Source organism: Lutjanus erythropterus, chromosome 15 (assembly GCF_056507025.1).
Source record: "Lutjanus erythropterus isolate fLutEry1 chromosome 15, fLutEry1.hap2, whole genome shotgun sequence".
In the NCBI taxonomy this organism is placed as follows: Eukaryota; Metazoa; Chordata; class Actinopteri; order Lutjaniformes; family Lutjanidae; genus Lutjanus; species Lutjanus erythropterus.
This window is the reverse complement of record NC_139331.1, coordinates 5,939,883-5,956,625: the sequence shown is the minus strand read 5'-3', so window position 1 is coordinate 5,956,625 and position 16,743 is coordinate 5,939,883. Positions and strand designations below refer to the sequence as shown.

Below are 16,743 nucleotides of genomic sequence, written 5' to 3'. Positions count from 1 at the left end.
AAGAGAGAAACTTGAATTCATAAGGTGAACAGTTGAATTTCTCCGTGAGCGTGAAAACATGTAATGTGTAGACACTTTGTGAGTTTATTTTGTCCACTGGATGTAGTGAACATACGCAGAATGCATAACATAGTGAATTCGCCACTTGCACACCTCTCCCAGCTGAGACCCGAGAGGTCAGGAGAAGGTGGGTGGACTGACGATGATCACTTGGAAAATTTTAGCATATCGCCCAACTCTAGTCCCAGCCTCAGAAATGTAATGTAGACACACCTGCACTGAACATTACACTATACAAAATAAAGTGGTAAATGAACCCTGTCATATAAATGTAGATACATATAAAGAGAGAGAGAGTTCAGTCCAGATTTGGTGTGCTGCACATGATTGTTTGAACATCAGTGCTCATTTCATTTCACAGTTTGGTTGCAGCTTCCTCTGCAGCTGTCACCAACAAAGGATCAACTTGCTGAACACATGTTTTGTTTTGTTTTTTTTCCAGGGTTTGAATTCAACTTGCAATTCACCCCGAAGGCTACAAACTAAATCAAGGGTTGATGTAATTACTACAAATGTTGAAAATAAAGGGCTTCTATTTCCCCCCCCCCCCCCCCCCATTGGACAGCTGGCTCGACAGGCATGAAATCAGCCACAATAAGGCAGCGCTTTCCTATCAGCATGTGGACGGGCTGCCGTGTGCTGTGTTTTCAGGGTAGGGCACAGAACACTGCAAACATAGGAGAGGGTAATGACACACACACACACAGACAGGGCTGCGAGGGAAGGCTGTACCAAACTCTGGAGGTCAGAACAACAACGGCTGGAGGAGAGATATATATTTGTGCCTTTTGTTCTGCACATTAGCGTGCAGGCTGATGCTCTCAGCCAGCACTGTGCTTAACTGAGCCGTCGACACAACACACTACTGACTGACACACACTGTACACCTACACACACAATCACTGTCTGCTGGAGCTTAAATTACCATCAAGCGTAGTAGAAACGGTGGAAAAACCTCAAGTATAAAAATGGTCAGGCTAGATTCGTCTTCACTTCCTGAGAATTGGGACAAAGCTGTATTTTGAGGTGGGTTTGATATATTTAAAAAAAAAATCATACTCTTAATGGGTGTACATATCCTGCTAATGTCTCTATATTCAGCCACCACTCAGAAATAAATGATGCTAAATGATGATTACATACAATTAGTGGTGTGGTCCTGAAGAGGAGCTGCCACTCTAATGGACAGAACTATTAAAATGAATTTTAAAAAGCAGGGAGAGGCAGCGTGCGCAGGAGAGCAGGCCGTGACGGATGAAAGGTCTACGACGAGAGCGGTTTGTCACACTTGGGTTAAGCACACAGTCAAAAGCTGTCTAAACACAGCGCACACATCAAGAGCTATTAGAATCAATTAGAACGACAGAGAGGGATGAGGAGGAAGGAGGAGAGAGGCAGCGTGAGGCACCTGTGATAAGCTCCTGCCTCTTTTAGCAGCACAGATGATGCGAGGGAGGAAGAGGTGGGGGGAGGGGGGGGGGCACGTGGGGTAGAGGATGGAGAAAAGAGGAGACAGAAGGAGGAAGAGCATTCAGTCATCAGATAGTTCCATCGTGACGGCCATTATAAATGCATGAGTGCTTGATTGGTGGCAAAGCTTAAGACTGGGCGCCCTCCATTTATTCACAGTTACGGTTCAACTTGGCTTTGTGACGTCCGTCACATAAAACAGGACTGTGGTGACTTTGCACATGCTCACTTGCGTCATTTGGAAAGTAACAACACCCTCATGTTTACAAAAGAGGCAGTAAATGACTTTAAACCATATTTTCAAAGAAGAGAGTGAACTTTTTAAGGATGTACCATGGCTTGTGGACAATATTCCTTCAACCTGATTGAAATAAGTTTGTTTAGAGATTCCAGTCTAACTGTGTGTATTTATATGCCCCAAAACATTTACTCAGAATACAACATTTTTGACATGTTAGAGTGGCTCCGCCCACTTAGCTATTAAGCTTGAATCAGTAATGTTGCTATCCTGCGGGGTAGAAACAGGAGCTTCAGGCGAGCGGGTTCTCAAACTTTTTCTAGCACGCCCCCCTTTCAGAGGCTGAAAAAAGTTTGTGCCCGCCCCCACAATTTTTTTTCAATCAATAATTGGGGATTGAACTGATAAAAAATGGATTCAAACTTCCGACTCCTGGCTCCACCCCCACCCCCAGTTTGGGAGGCACTGCTCTATCCCAGCATCCACACTGCAGAGAGTCATTTTTATCAATGGTCGCTCTCCCATTAGGTGATGCATAAGACCGGAAAACTGAAAACTGGTTGGGTCGCAAACCACTCTTGCCATTTTTACCTTTAGCCTTGTAAAGGGCAGCCATCAAACTTTTCCAGCAGTAGTTTGCACAGTATACCAAACTTTTGGTATGATACTTGTTTATTAAAAACAGCCTGGTATTAGAATTTCCCAACACTTGGTTCTGGATCTGGGTCAATACTGGTGTGTTCAGACAGAAAATGAAGTGAGCACTGAGAGTGTGGGTCTGTGGTAGGTTCAGCACACTTAGACTCTTAGAGTTCTTTATGTTATTTCTTTCCAGTTTCTCTTCTTTTTCCCCTCTCCTCTCTGTATGTTTGTACAGCACATCGGATCAGAATAGAATACGATGTGACTGGCTGTGTTTACTCCTGCAGAAGTTCCGGCTCTGCCTCTGGTTCTCTCTTCCAAAGCTCCCAGGAGGTGGCAGTTGTTCTGTCTCTCCACTCTGCCCGGTTGCTCAAGCTGAATATTTTAACTGGCGCTGTGTTTAATACCATGTTGCCTGCGAGACTCTATTAGGCGCCAGATTTCTGTGCTTTTTAAAACTTTTAATTGGTATCAAAATCACAATTGTGTTACGTGACAGAAGTGCTCAGCTTTTTTTTTATTTGGTTCATGCTTCATTCAGGACTTGTTCAAACACTTATCTGAGCAACACTTTGTTTCGAGCCGTCGGCCATCAAGGCGTTCAGCAACACTTAAATCTTTAAAGACCTACAACAAAATGGTTGAATCAGCCACAGACCGACAGGTTTCAGCCCCTGCTGGAAACTCGTTCACATCACCTAATGTTACCCCAACAGAAATGATCGGGTTAAGCGTTTACATGATTGTTAGGCATCAATATTTTCCTGTTGAATGGATTATCAAAGTTTTACACACACAGTTCCTTTCAATCGGGCAGGATTGGGCCTGTCTCTTCAGACTGCGGTGGTTACATGAAGCATTTTTATTCTTTCTAGGTTATTTTTCTGATTATTAGTGGAATATTATGTCCATACACACGATGTTGCTACAATATATTATTAATAATCAAGGCTGTGAGGCTACAGCACAAATAATGTAAAGATGATAGTGTTCTTATCATCTGAAGCATCGTGTGGTCCGGTCACCACACCGACAGCCCACCCCAGAGTGTGACAGGAAGAGGTGAAGGGATGAGAGGAGGACGTATAAAGAGGATAGAAAGGCTGTGAATAGTCCTGTTAATAGAAACACGGGAGAAGAAAGCGAATGAAGGTGAGCAGCGACACGTCTCTTCTCCCCAGGGGCTCCGGTGCCATTTCAGGTTGCGTCACCACAGGAGGCTGTGGGGCACAGGTGGCTCAAATGCCACAGACACACACCTCATAAACCACAAGCTGTTTCCAACACAACACTTTCAAAGGACCCCAGATTCGCGCATACAAATCGATGCAAAGAATCTTAACAATAGGATATACTAGAGAGTGGGCTGGCTGTAGGATTATGGCGTTTACATCTTAACGTACACGTTACAGTACATGTATTGTGTATGTATTACATTCAACACATATTCTTTATGTTTACAACACAACCCAGTGTCTACAATCTGCATACAAATACCACAACTTAACACTTTAATTAGTGCAAAATTCAGTTTTGTGTGCAGGTGATAAACCAGTGCTTCCAATTAACTTCTGTGCAGAGGAGATGCATCGTCACGGCAACAAATATAAACATGGCTAATATTGAGAAATTACATTACTTACAAAAAGAAGTTGCATTGCCTTGGTTAGTTACTCCGAGCAGCTGAGCGCATGTTGACTCCTGGCTTTATACGCTACATGAAGACCAGCCTCCTGAGTCAAAGTCCTGTGTTTCTTTGATTAATCCATCCATCAAAACCTCCACCCTTACACAGACTTTCTTGCTCTTGACACCAAATAACCTGACATTTCTTTAAGTGTGGTACTGGGATACGTCTTCTCTCCACAGACATTAAGGATTGGCAAATCGCCCGCATGCAAAATCGGACTTGCATGGTATTTGAAAGCATAAAGTTGTATTATTTCTATACAGATCTAAGAGACTGGGTGGCACTGCAACAGTCTCAGGTTAAGTAAAGACAGACATTTGGTGATAATCAGATCATCACAGCGATCTGTCAACCAGATGTTAAGGAGGTGCGGCAAGAATTTTTTTTTTTAACTTCATGAAATACTTATCATGCATAACAAAGTAACAGCAGCAACATTATGTGCCTGTGTACTGCCTTAATTTATAGTGGTTTTATTTACGATGACGAAGATTTGAAGTCCAACTACATTAACACAACTCCCTAGTCCTCATCTCCAATTGCAACTAAGAGACAGATGTTGCTGCATGTCAATCCTCGCTCTCTCTACCCTCTTTTCTGTCTTTACCTCAGCCATCTCTGTCACATAAAGGCAAAAAAAGCTAAAAAAAAAATCTTAAAAAATATATATGACTAGTGAAGCATCAACCATGTTGATACTGGACACCAGATCATTCATACACTGTAAAAAAAATTTCAAGGAAACTTACTGCAGTTTTGAGCCCAACTCAAACTCAGTTAATTTTGAAATAAACTTAAGAATTAAAAATGCTTTGCTGACCTAATCTTAGGTTGAGATAAGTCACCTTACTTCTTTTGATAAACGTGAATCTTTGAGTTTTAGAAATGCCAAATTACGTCTTTTAAAAATTGTTTGCAGTGAGATGTGAACCTCTTTATTTTGGTTCCTGAAAATCAAATGGTTTTAAATGAAAATATTAAAATTTTAACCATCATTCTTTTTCACTTGATGTAATTTACACAATCATATTTTTTGGGGGAGGTTTCTAAAAGATTTAAGTTTATCCAAAGAAGAAAAGTAAATTACCTCAACAAAAAATTAGTAGTTGGTACTCAACTCAACTCAACTCAAACTTAAGAATTTGAGTTGCACTAAAAACTCAAAAATCTATTGCAGTATGTCGCCTTTAAATGTTAAGTTTTCTCAGCTTTTTTGTGTTTATATTGTAGGAGACACCAGGTGCAAGACTCAGGTCACATGACTTGACATGCTTGATTCTCGCCACAGTGACTTGTGAGACTTATTATTTAAGATTTGGGACTTGTGCCTCGCACGTGCGTGACTTACTCCCACCTCTGGTACACACTCATCAGAATCACACACACACACACACACACACACACACACAAAAGTGCATAGAAGGTCACACAGTTAAAACTCAGGGGTTAAAATGAGAGCACATAAATATTATAATGTAGCTCATATTTAATGAGAGACTTCCTCCCACTCCGTCACTGCCCAGTTCTGTCAACAGTGTCTTTAAGAGGCCCTTTGACCCAGTCCCTTTGAGGGGACAATAACTCATCGTCAGCCCTCCTCTTTAATTAAACTCCACAAACAGCCTCCTCTCCTTAGTGTGTGTGTCTGTGCGTGTGTGTGTGTGTGGTGCTGAGAGAAGGAGATGACATCATCAGGCCAGTCAGCAGTCCTTTTTTGCCACAGCGGGCAAGAAAAAACAGCTCCAGCTGACTAAATAGAGATAGAGGAGGAGAGTTTCTGTAGGAGGCAGCACTCTGCTCTTTTGTCTCTCTCTTTTGTCTGCTCGGTCACAGCAGTTGTCATCACCCATCACTTTCTAAACTCTTCTTCTGTTTAGCAACGTGTGCCAGGGCGCCGGTGATTCGGCCTCCAAAATAAAAGCATGATATTTCAGACTCCGGACCGACTGTACTGGCAGGGAGGACCATGTCTGAGCTCGAGCCAGCAGATAACTCATGGAAGATGTACTGGGTTTACTGGACAATCTGGGGGCTGAGTCATTTTTCCGGCCACGCTGCAGACAGAGAGGTGGAGCCAAGCGACATTAAGGCTACAAACAATCCATAGTACAACATAAGGTTGTCAAAAAGCACTAGTAATTCAATGCTTATTCAATATTGTGTTAGACATGATACAATCTCCATTAATTATAGTATTGAAAGTACCAAAAGTTATTAAAAAATGACAGTGCTCGGTTCTAAAGGCCAGTGGACTAATCATATACGGACTAAACCAAACCTGCATGCATTTAGGATGATAAAATAAGATCTGGGCGATACTTGTTTGGTGAAAAAAACACAAAAATTGAGCTGGTAAATATGTACGATGCACACACAAAAATGCCCTGTGTCAGGATAAACTTCAGGCCTCAGTTCTTACAATTTATTTTAATTTTTCCTCATGGATGTGTTAGTTCAAAGTATATGAAGGTGTATAAAATGTTGCAATAGACATTACAAAATACGTTGTATTGTGGTTTTGAGATGTTTCAAATGTTTGGCATGAAACAGAACAAAATAAAACAAAATACTTTTCACATATAAGAATCTGATCTTCAGATACAGATATTTCAAAAATACGTTTTCTCTCATTAAAAGTCTCAAGAATATCTTGTCTATCTTGTGTGTATTTATCCTCCCCTCCCTTCTCTTTCCCTTCCTCTGTGGCTCTTCCTGTGATTTCTTCCAATTATTCCCCTGTTAAAAGGATTTTTTGGGGATTTTTTCCTTTCTTTTTCAAGGGTCTACAGGACAGGGTGTGGTGCACACTGTACAGATAGTAAACCCCCCTGAGGCAAACTGCGATTTGTGAGATCATGCTGTAAAAATAAAATTTACTATTTGGAATAATTCTATTCAGTTGTTGTTGCAATAGTTTGTGTCAGTGTTTCGTAACAGGCCAATGCAAGAATGACTAAAACCGTACTGAATGACTACACTGACTCACCTTAAAGAGAGACAGAGACATTGAGAAAACAAACGAGAGAGAAGGATGGACTTATTTTTAGGCAAAGCGAGGAAAGAGAAAGATGAATTGTTGCAGGGCCGGGATGTTACCCAGGGTGACTGGAGAGCACGCAGGGGGCCAGAGAAAGACACGATGAGGATGGAGACAAGAGAGGCAGCGATACAGCGCTGCGAAACGGAGACTAAACAGAGAGGTGGAGAGACAGCTGAGGAGGGCCAAGGAGGACGAGGCTGAATGAAAAGATCATCGGATGACTGGATTACCCCTGACAGACACAGGAACACAAAACAAGAGAGATGATCAGGTGACAGCGAGGTCACAAGCAGAGTCCATTTATTACTGTCCAAGTGTCCTTGAGCAGACAGTGAAGCCGTGTTTAACTACAGACACTGTCTGACCTGAACACGCCTTGTGGCTCAGACACAGAAATACCTGTCCTGACAGAGGACGTGCATCGCTAATACGTCCCTTATCAAGTGGCAGACAGGTGCAGGTGTGTCCAGAAGACACCGCTGCTGCTGCTGTGATAACAATGGAGCATTTAAGTCTCCACAAAGGGACCCTGACAATACACGATATAGTTACTGTTCTACCACGGCACAAAGGCCGGGTGTGAGGACACTCCCTTCCAATAGACACAGAGCTTCCTATTACTGCCTAGATAGCACAAGCGAGCAGAATACAGTGAAAACAAGCAGCCTTTGTCCTTTCAGGAGTCCCACAGGAACAGTTCAGGTACAGTGAAATGCTCACGGATCAGTTTACATGAAAGCACAGAGGAGAAACACCTGAAACAGATCGCGTTCAGCAGATCTGATGTGCTGCTTTGACTGTTTTTTTTTTGTTTTGTTTTGTTTTTTTCCCCTCATCCGCAGCTTGACCCCGAAACCAAGGTGTGGATCAAACCTTGACATTTGCAGAGGCGCTGAAAAGGCTCCACAGATCTGAGATAAAGGAGTATAATGCAGCCTTGACTGTTCCTCGCTCTGTCGGCTCTGGAGTCAAACACTTCGCTGTTTTCTTTTGGCTCTTGTGTGAGCAATTCATCGAGTGTGACATACTTCTTCGTGCACGTAAAACCAGAGGCAAAACAACAAGACTTCACCTGCCAACAGTGACATCATGTCAGCTGGCAGGTGTGTCAGCATTACAGGTGATTCACTCAAGCAACATTACACAAACATTGACACCAGATGGGAAACATCTGAGGTCAGAAGTGGCCATCAGACGCAGTTAAACAGCCTTAAAATTTTTCATGTGAATTAATTTAATTTTTCACCTGCAGGTCTCCATTAGAATTGGGTTCTGGTAGCTGGTTTCTCATTTAGAGTTGGGACACACCCCGATATCCCTGCAAGAAACAGCTGGTGTGAAGAAAAGTACAAACCACCTCATTAAACTATTAACCAGCACAAGAATGACAGTTACCAACTCAAACCAGCAGGCTCTGAATAAACAAATTACAAACACTGACAAAAAGTAACATTTGCATTTTGTTAAATAAAACATAAAACTTAACATGCTACTCAGTAACACATGATGGGAAATGAGGGCTCTCAGTACTATCTGCAGCATATGAATGTCCATATTCAGCTGTCTGAATTAAGGATGCATGTGATCAACTACAAGATTAAACATCGCCACCCTCACTAGCTGGCACTGGAAATACTATTCATCAATATTTTATTCATGCATAATTCCAGAATAAACTGGTATATAATCACTCGACTGGAGCAGCATGTGACCACATTAAGCACAGACACAGACATTAACCTGCAAGGAGAGCAGCTGCTGCTGCTGCTGCTAGCACTGCTAATGTTAGCCACACTGTGTAGCAGGCTGGCAGCTAACGTAAGCTCTGGGTCATTTACCAACTGATACTGTGATCCCGTTCGGTCGGTCTGAAAAGGTGAAGCATTTAGTGACCTGTCATGTTTTGTAGATTAATGTGTAATGTTTGTATCGCACAGTGCAGTGTCACACATTTCAGCGGCATTTAAAATAAAATTTAGCAATTATAGACTGTGATTATCGGCATCAAATGGCTCTTAATACACACAGTATTTTTTGGACAGTATTTAACATCAATTGATAAATTGTGCTCAATTTTAACTGTTTTCTGAGTGTTTTCTTACAGTTAGACTACTCGACTAGTGTGAATTAAATTTTGCATTTGATCGACAGGGAAATTAGTCGGAAATAAGGAACATCCCTAATCAGAATCAGATCAACAATTGGTACAATTGGTTGATGCATCTCTATCCCCATTTTTAGTTCATGCTAAAAATATATAGACCCTCACTTACACCCATTTTAATGATTAATGACACTATTTGTTGGAGGTGTATGTTACTTGACAGAAAGTGAAAAGTAAAATGACTATTTTCTGAAGCACCGTTCCTTCAACAGAACAATCTGGCTGCATCACGTTTTCAGTTGTTGGAACCTCGCAGTTAAACTTTAATTCAGATCATATTCATAATTTAACCTCGATTTGATCATTCTACAATTGAACCTACAGTATTCTCCTCATTTTCAGTTGACAGGTTGAATTGAATCTTTAGGTCTGAGTTATTTCAATGTTAGTTACAGATGTTAAAGCCTCAACCCAAATGGATTTGTTAAGGGACTCAGAAGGATTTGATTTGGCTTCAAATGACATTCAAGGATGTTATACACCATAGACCACTTGCTGTGGTTTTGTACATGTGTTACAAATCATGTTGTATTGGATAAATCTTGTAATCCCATGTGAGATGTGCCAAATATTTGGCACGACAGAAAAACAAGCTAAACTAACAACAGCTATTTTGAATAGAGTAATTCTAAGATTTATTACAATCCCAACAGTCAGGCCAGCAAAATATGTTATAAACACAACTTCTTTTAAGACAACTCTCATGACTACTGTCCCATTTTATGTGGCTGGTTTTGTCATATTTTTATATGACCACTATTTGGTTATACTGATTTATTTTTTAGCATACTTGTTAGATTGTGTCAGTGCTTTGTAATAGGCCAGTGCAAGAATGAGTACAACCACACTAAATGACTACTCTGACTCACTTTAAAAAGCCAGTGATGGAGGTGAGAGTGTGTGTGAGTGTGTCCATTATTTAACAGTTTGTAAAGTCATTAAATTGTACTCCATAAATAAAGATTATATGTTAAATGATGATTTGTGTGGTATGATAACACAGGACAAAGACAGTTTATTTGAAACATCTGACTGAAGAGACTATTCAAGGCCACTGCGTATACGGACAGACATCAGGACGCTACAACTCTCCCTGGGACAGGAGCATAACTCTGTGTTGCTGTCATTTGACCTGCAGCACTTCTGTTGTCCAGCCTGGACAATGATGTCATTGTTGCTGGGTGAACTGGCCCCCGCCGGTGACAAGGCTCACAACAGGTGACGCGCAGACAGATGCTAAGTCAACGCTGCAGCTTTGTGAAGGAGGGGACGTCTTGTTGAGCAATGAGTGGACAGAAATACAAAGCACTAATTCAGCTACATTGCTTACAGTGACTTAGATTAGACGTACAAACACACTCACATGTAAACCACAGATGGAGGGCTTGAGACGGGTAAATATCCCATAATGCTGAAAACACACTAACTGTACCAACGTAGACAGCTAGATGGAACAATGACACATTTTTTGAAGTGTTTTCCTGCACAGCTTGCAAATGATGATGAAGGGAAACATGCTGGGATACAGATATTTACTGGTCGCTTGGGCTCCTTTACATATGAAACAAAAGGCTGAGGGTGCGTTCACACTTAAAGGTCTAGTTCCTGAATCAAACCAAGGCCAGAATGATACTTTGCCAACCTCAGTTTTCCAACTGGTCTAGATTGCGTTCACACAGCATAAATATTGATAAATATTGATCTGGAGTGCTTATTTTTAGACTTTAGTGGTTGGCAGGGTTGGGTGATATCTACCAAATTGGCATATAACAATGAACAGAGCAAAACATCACAATGGAGGATGATATCGTTGGGTCTAAAAGAGTCTTTGTCTCTGCAGAACATGTCCAAAGTAGCATTAAAAAAATGACGCAGAGCCATCATCTACATGTCAAAAACAGAACTCAGGCAACATCTCAATGGCAACTTTGAAGCAACACACTACCTCAAATAAAGAGTGCTTTTGAATTACGATACTATGATGGTAGAAGACTCAGTGGGCGATGACTGTCAACCATTGCAATGGACGATAATATGGTCCATCAACCCAACCCTAATAGCTGGTATTAAATAATTTGACATCATGAGTCCAATATTGTCCCCTGCCAGTCCACATTTTGGTAGCAAACACGCTTCTAGTTCAACAGTCACCGAAACAGGAAGAGACTCTTTTTGACCAATGAAATGACACATAAAATGGTACGCTTCGGTGATTGATTTGAAAGGTGTTCACACCAGATCTGAACCACTCCAGAGTTCACTTGACAGCAGTCCTAGAACACCTTTTCGAGGACCGGAGAGGAGTTAAATTTGTATCTGGCATTCACACCAACCAAAACTAACCACACTAAGAGGGTAAACATTCCAGGGTTCTGTTCAACCAGACTAAAAAAGGCTTTTGTGAACCCAACCAAAAAGAATGCAGCAAATGGATTCTAGGGCAGTAATGAGCGTCTTCTCCACCGCAGTGATCACACCGATACAACAGCAGATGCTTAACTAGCAAACACCAGGGAAATTACCATCACAGAGACATAAAACACCACAAACACACACTTCTGGAATATCTCGAGGGAGAAAGTTTGCAAAGAGTTTTTTTTATACATTTCCACTGCTGCAAAAGTCCTCTGGAAGTACAAGAGCAACTCCAGAGGCAAGCAGTGAAGGAGAAAAGTGCCCTGTCACCTCATGGAGAGACGGATCTTATCCTGTAACTGAGCTAGAAACTCACTCTGATTGGACTCCGCTGAGTTTAACAGCCTCTGCAGTTCTATAAATATAGGAACTTCTCATCTGCTGAGAGAGGCTCCAAATAATGAATGAATAGGTGGATGGCGCTAAAAGCTAAAGCTAGTTCCCCATCTGAGTGGGAAGGGAGGCCAGAGAGATGAACAATAGTTCGAACAGACAGGTAGACAGGCAGATACTGTAAAGAGACATGGCTAATCCTCGATCATGAACTGTCTCTTCATATCCCTCAGTGGCTTTATTGTAAATGTTAAACCTGCTTTAGACGTGATAATATGGCAGGTAAGGAGAAGGAAAATGTTTGCACAGATAATTAAGCTTCCTTTCATTTAATAGTGTGACGTACTACAATCTTTTGACCCCTCAATCCTACAGTAGCTTCTCTGCTTCTCAATCACCCACTGAAACTTACGAGTCACGAGTCATCTTGGTTGGTAATGGGTGAATCCGGCACCTCCACCTAAAAGAAAGTCTCTTGTTGGAAGCGTTCGCTGCGATTCTTGAAGTCCACTTTCTCCACAGACTCACTGAATGACTGACTGACTCAGCAGCTGCCTGGCTGGCTCAACAACTGACTGGCTGACTCTAGATGGGGGTGGGGGGGAAGCGAACCGGCGTTTAGACGGACAGTGACAGTGGCGAGGCACCCACCCACCCACTCGCAAGGCCTGCTGGAAGCACCCCTCCTCCTCCACCGTTTGCCCCCACGCACCCACCCACACTCACTAACCTCACTGGAGCCAAGGCTAAAAGTGGAGCAGCTGGGTGGAGGTGTGAGGGGGTGCAATGGGTCTGCAGTTGGGGGGGTCGAGAATGTCTCTCTGCCCTGTCCAAAAATAGTATCCTGACCTGCACACGTCATCAGCCTGGATCATGTGGGGGGTGGGAGTCCCAACCAATACAAGGTTTACCCATTTTCATACAGATGTTACCATCTGCTACCAAAGAAGGAACACATCCAAAACAATTACATCATTATGAAAACCTGTGACATAAGCTTTCTGAGTAATTTAACCTACCCCATGATGTGGCAGTTAAAGATTTAGAGTGCTAACCTACATTAGAAGGGGAACTCCGGTGATTCTACACATAGCCTAAAGATCAGCTTACGAGTTTTGTACTGAGGCTGTGAAAAGAGTTGTATACTGTCTTCTGGGGCTCTGCGGGAGCTTTGTCAAGAAATTAACTCCTGATGATGTCATTAGGGTTATCTCAGCTCAGACTACAAATTTCTGTGTAGGCTGTGATGTTCGAAAGATGTGGGCATTTACCAGGCAGGGAGCGTCTGACAAAAAAGATGTTATTGTTCGCATTATGGGAAATTAAGGGTCCATCAATCAATGGAGTTAAACTCATATGAGGGACCAGACTCACAAGTCAGACAATAAACACTTTTCATTCAAGAGAGACTGAGGACAATCTCCCAACTTTCATTGCTAAAAAACTGGGTGGAAATTAAAAACAACAATAACAACAGCAATGTGGAACCAATCCAGAATCTTTTAGGACAGTTGTTTCTAGTAAGGCGTGTCCTTTAAAAAATGTAAGGGAGCGCTTCTTTTCGATGGAAGAACTGTTGTCAGACAAGTTCTGTAACTTTCCACAACAAACTAATATGTTGGTAATAATGACTGGTAGGGTTGCTTACCAGAACTGGTACTTTTACGGGTACCAATCGAACGATGCTGGTACTACAAAGGGTACCAATTGAACGATGCTGGTAGTTCATGTTAAATCAATGAGTGCAATATTTGTAAAGCAGAATGCAAAAAAAATGGCGAGGGCAAAATGTCTCACCTGTAAAAACACCTGGTCAAACACAAAACATGTCTGAAAGTTCAAGTGTGGCATGTATCCCCCACAGCAACCACGGCTAATGTTAGGATGACCTCCATAAGCGACACAACTTAAAGTGAAGCAATGACAACCTTATGGACATTTTCAGTTGTTGTTTGGAGATAACTTTTAGCTGTCTTGGTTGATATTACCTTATTTTTTAATAATAACAGCAATGTTGGATTTGAGAGGTTTGGACTAATTTTTTGCAACTGAAATTAAATTTTTGTTATTACATTGAAAGGTACCGAAAAAGGTACCGGTGTCAAATTTGAGGTACAAATGGTTCAAATGAGAATAGTACCCATCCGTAAAAAGTGGTGTCCAAGTAAGCACAATTTGCCCCTCACTCTTAACTGGTCTTCACACAACCACTAATTGCAATCATATGAACGTGTCTGGACGTATGCACCATCCATGTACCTGTTTCTACAATTTGTTGCATTGAAGACATACAAAAGACGTCAAACTCCCGAAAGAATTGGGAAGGCGGTGTGATGCAGCCAAGAAGAAGCTAAGAGGGCAGGCCTCGTGTCCTGACTGCCAGCATGGCCATTCAGAACAGCTGTAAAGGATCTGCCTTTAAACAAACTAGCTTGTACAATGTGTCGTCCAACAACATCCAAACCCGTGGTTCCCAACCTTTCTTCCTTGGAGCCCACCCTACTTGTGTCTAAGGAAAGATGAGCCCCCAGCCCAAAAACAGATTTTTGTATAAATTGCAGCATTTGTACAGGTGCTGGAAATCCTTGAAAACACTTGAATTTTGATGTAGTATTTTCAGGGTTTGAAAAGTGCTTGGGTTTTGGATAAAGTGCTTGAAACTGTAATCCTGACAGAATTAGACTGTTAAATTTTAGATAAAGAAATAAAATAAGTCAGATATTTGCTGACCCAGATTGTAAAAAAAATCTGATTTAGTGTGATGAAGAGGAAAAATTATCATTTTGTATACAAATATGTCAATTGCCAGCAGTAAGGTGCTGGAAAAGCTTGAAAATGAACATTGACAATGCTTGAAAAGTACTTCAATTACACATTGGAAAAGGTGTACTAATTGTGATCTCTAGGACCTCAGACCAGAAAAAGACTTGGGGACCCCCTGTGATTTCTGGCACCTCCCTAAGGGGGTCCTGGACCCCGAGTTGGGAACCAATGATTTAAAGGATACCAAAAGCTTCACTCCATTTAATTTAATAAGATAGAAATAGAGCCCGCCATGATTTTGTTGAGCTCAGATCAGTTATGTTCACAAATGTGCATTGTTCAATCCAAAACCATTTCATAATGCTCAATCAGAAATCCTTCAAAATGCTTGACATTACAGTATGTTAGCACTCTTGGCCATGAGTTATACTTACGCACAGCACAGCGGTCTGTTTATAGCCTGGCTGCACTCAAGTACATGATTGATTTGAAGACCACTAGATCAACAGAACCACAGGAATAGAAAGGTTGGGCTTTCAGGCCTCCCGCAGGGAGATGGAAAAAGTCTGAGGACCCTGGAGAGAAACACTCAATGGAGTCTTTCTATGGACCATACTTCAAGGTGTTTCACGTCAATATGAAACCCACTCATGGTCATTATGTGAGTGCCAGTGAAGTATGGGCGCAAGAGGCAGAGGGAGCCTGTTGGGAGCATGATCCTACATATGTGGCTTTGCGGTAAAGAGCTGTTTATCACCGGCTTTTCACCGTCTGTGTTTCAGCTGCAATGGCATGTGCTATATTCACCTGAGAAAGGCAAACACTGCGATTCACAGCACTGTCTGTCACATATGGCCTTGACCCTAATAGGATATGTAGGTCAAGGGGTTTTGTGTTTAAAGCACCACAGAGGTCAAAGGTCAAACGTATCCAGTGTCTGTCTTTCCGGACAAACCAAAGGAGTCGGTCATGTTTACTGGTGTGACCCACTGCTACAGTATGTCAGCTCTTAAATAGCCTGAGCTGTCTGCAGATTCTTCAACCTTCTATCACCACCAAGACCCAAATAGATACAGTGTGTCTTTCATCATGCTCTGTTATGACAAAACTTTGACATTCCAGTCCAGTAAAGGGACTAGAGACGAGCTCAAAAACTAGAAGAATCCTCTTCATAATCACTGCAACACCTCTTCTGTCATGAACAAATCTTTCCTTCCTTTTTTTTCCCCATCAGTTGAAACGGTAATGAAGCCCTGACCTTGTCCTTCTACTGTCAGACAAAAATATTTCATCTGCTGTTACAGTACACAGTCTTCAGTTGGCAGTATTCTCCATAAGAACTGCCTGTCAGATGGTTGAATAGCTTTGGAAACCCCATCACCCGACACCTTTCCAACTGGCCGGATTTTCACCCCATCACTCAGATTTTAATGAAGTTGGACAACACGTCATTCTTCTTCAGCATAACCCAGCCCCCATTTACTGTATAAAGGAGGCAGTTTATTGATCAAGTCATAATTTGTAAGACCTTTATCTGGTGCATCTCTGGGAAGCACTGAAGGCTTTCTGGGCCTTAGAACGGGTTTAGAAATTGTGCTCTAACCTTGAATGGAAGCCTTTCCAGGAAATCTGTGTTTGATCCATCAATACACTCTTCAACAAGGAAGAAAAAAAGTGCTTTATTTGAACCCTGGTTCGGAAAAATATGATGGAGGTCAGTATACAATTTTCTTTGCCGATTCCGATTTCCGATTTTTGTAAGGGTCTGACCTGCCGATTCCGATTTTGTCCGATTCCAATTTTCAGTCTTTCTAAGAACTGTAATTGAGAGCATTCACAAACATTTTTGGAACTTTTCTTGTAAAAATTAAATTAGATGTTCATAATAAGAACAACACTGACTATTAAATATTCATTAAATACTATTT

The 16,743-nt window shown here is 41.7% G+C and overlaps 1 protein-coding gene across 2 annotated transcripts in view; it reads right to left on the bottom strand.

Annotated features, from left to right (window-relative positions):
* Positions 1 to 16,743, bottom strand: part of enah (ENAH actin regulator) — a 187,180-nt gene that overhangs the window by 127,903 nt on the left and 42,534 nt on the right. Inside the window, exon 1 of one of the 2 annotated variants that reach the window (XM_084738272.1) lies at positions 12,465 to 12,684. The exons of the other annotated variant lie outside the window; for it this stretch is intronic. Within the exon in view, the coding sequence (XP_084594398.1) occupies positions 12,465 to 12,478 (14 nt within the window). The 5' untranslated portion in view covers positions 12,479 to 12,684. Of the gene's footprint in view, positions 1 to 12,464; positions 12,685 to 16,743 lie in introns of those variants that run through there. 2 annotated transcript variants of the gene reach the window in all.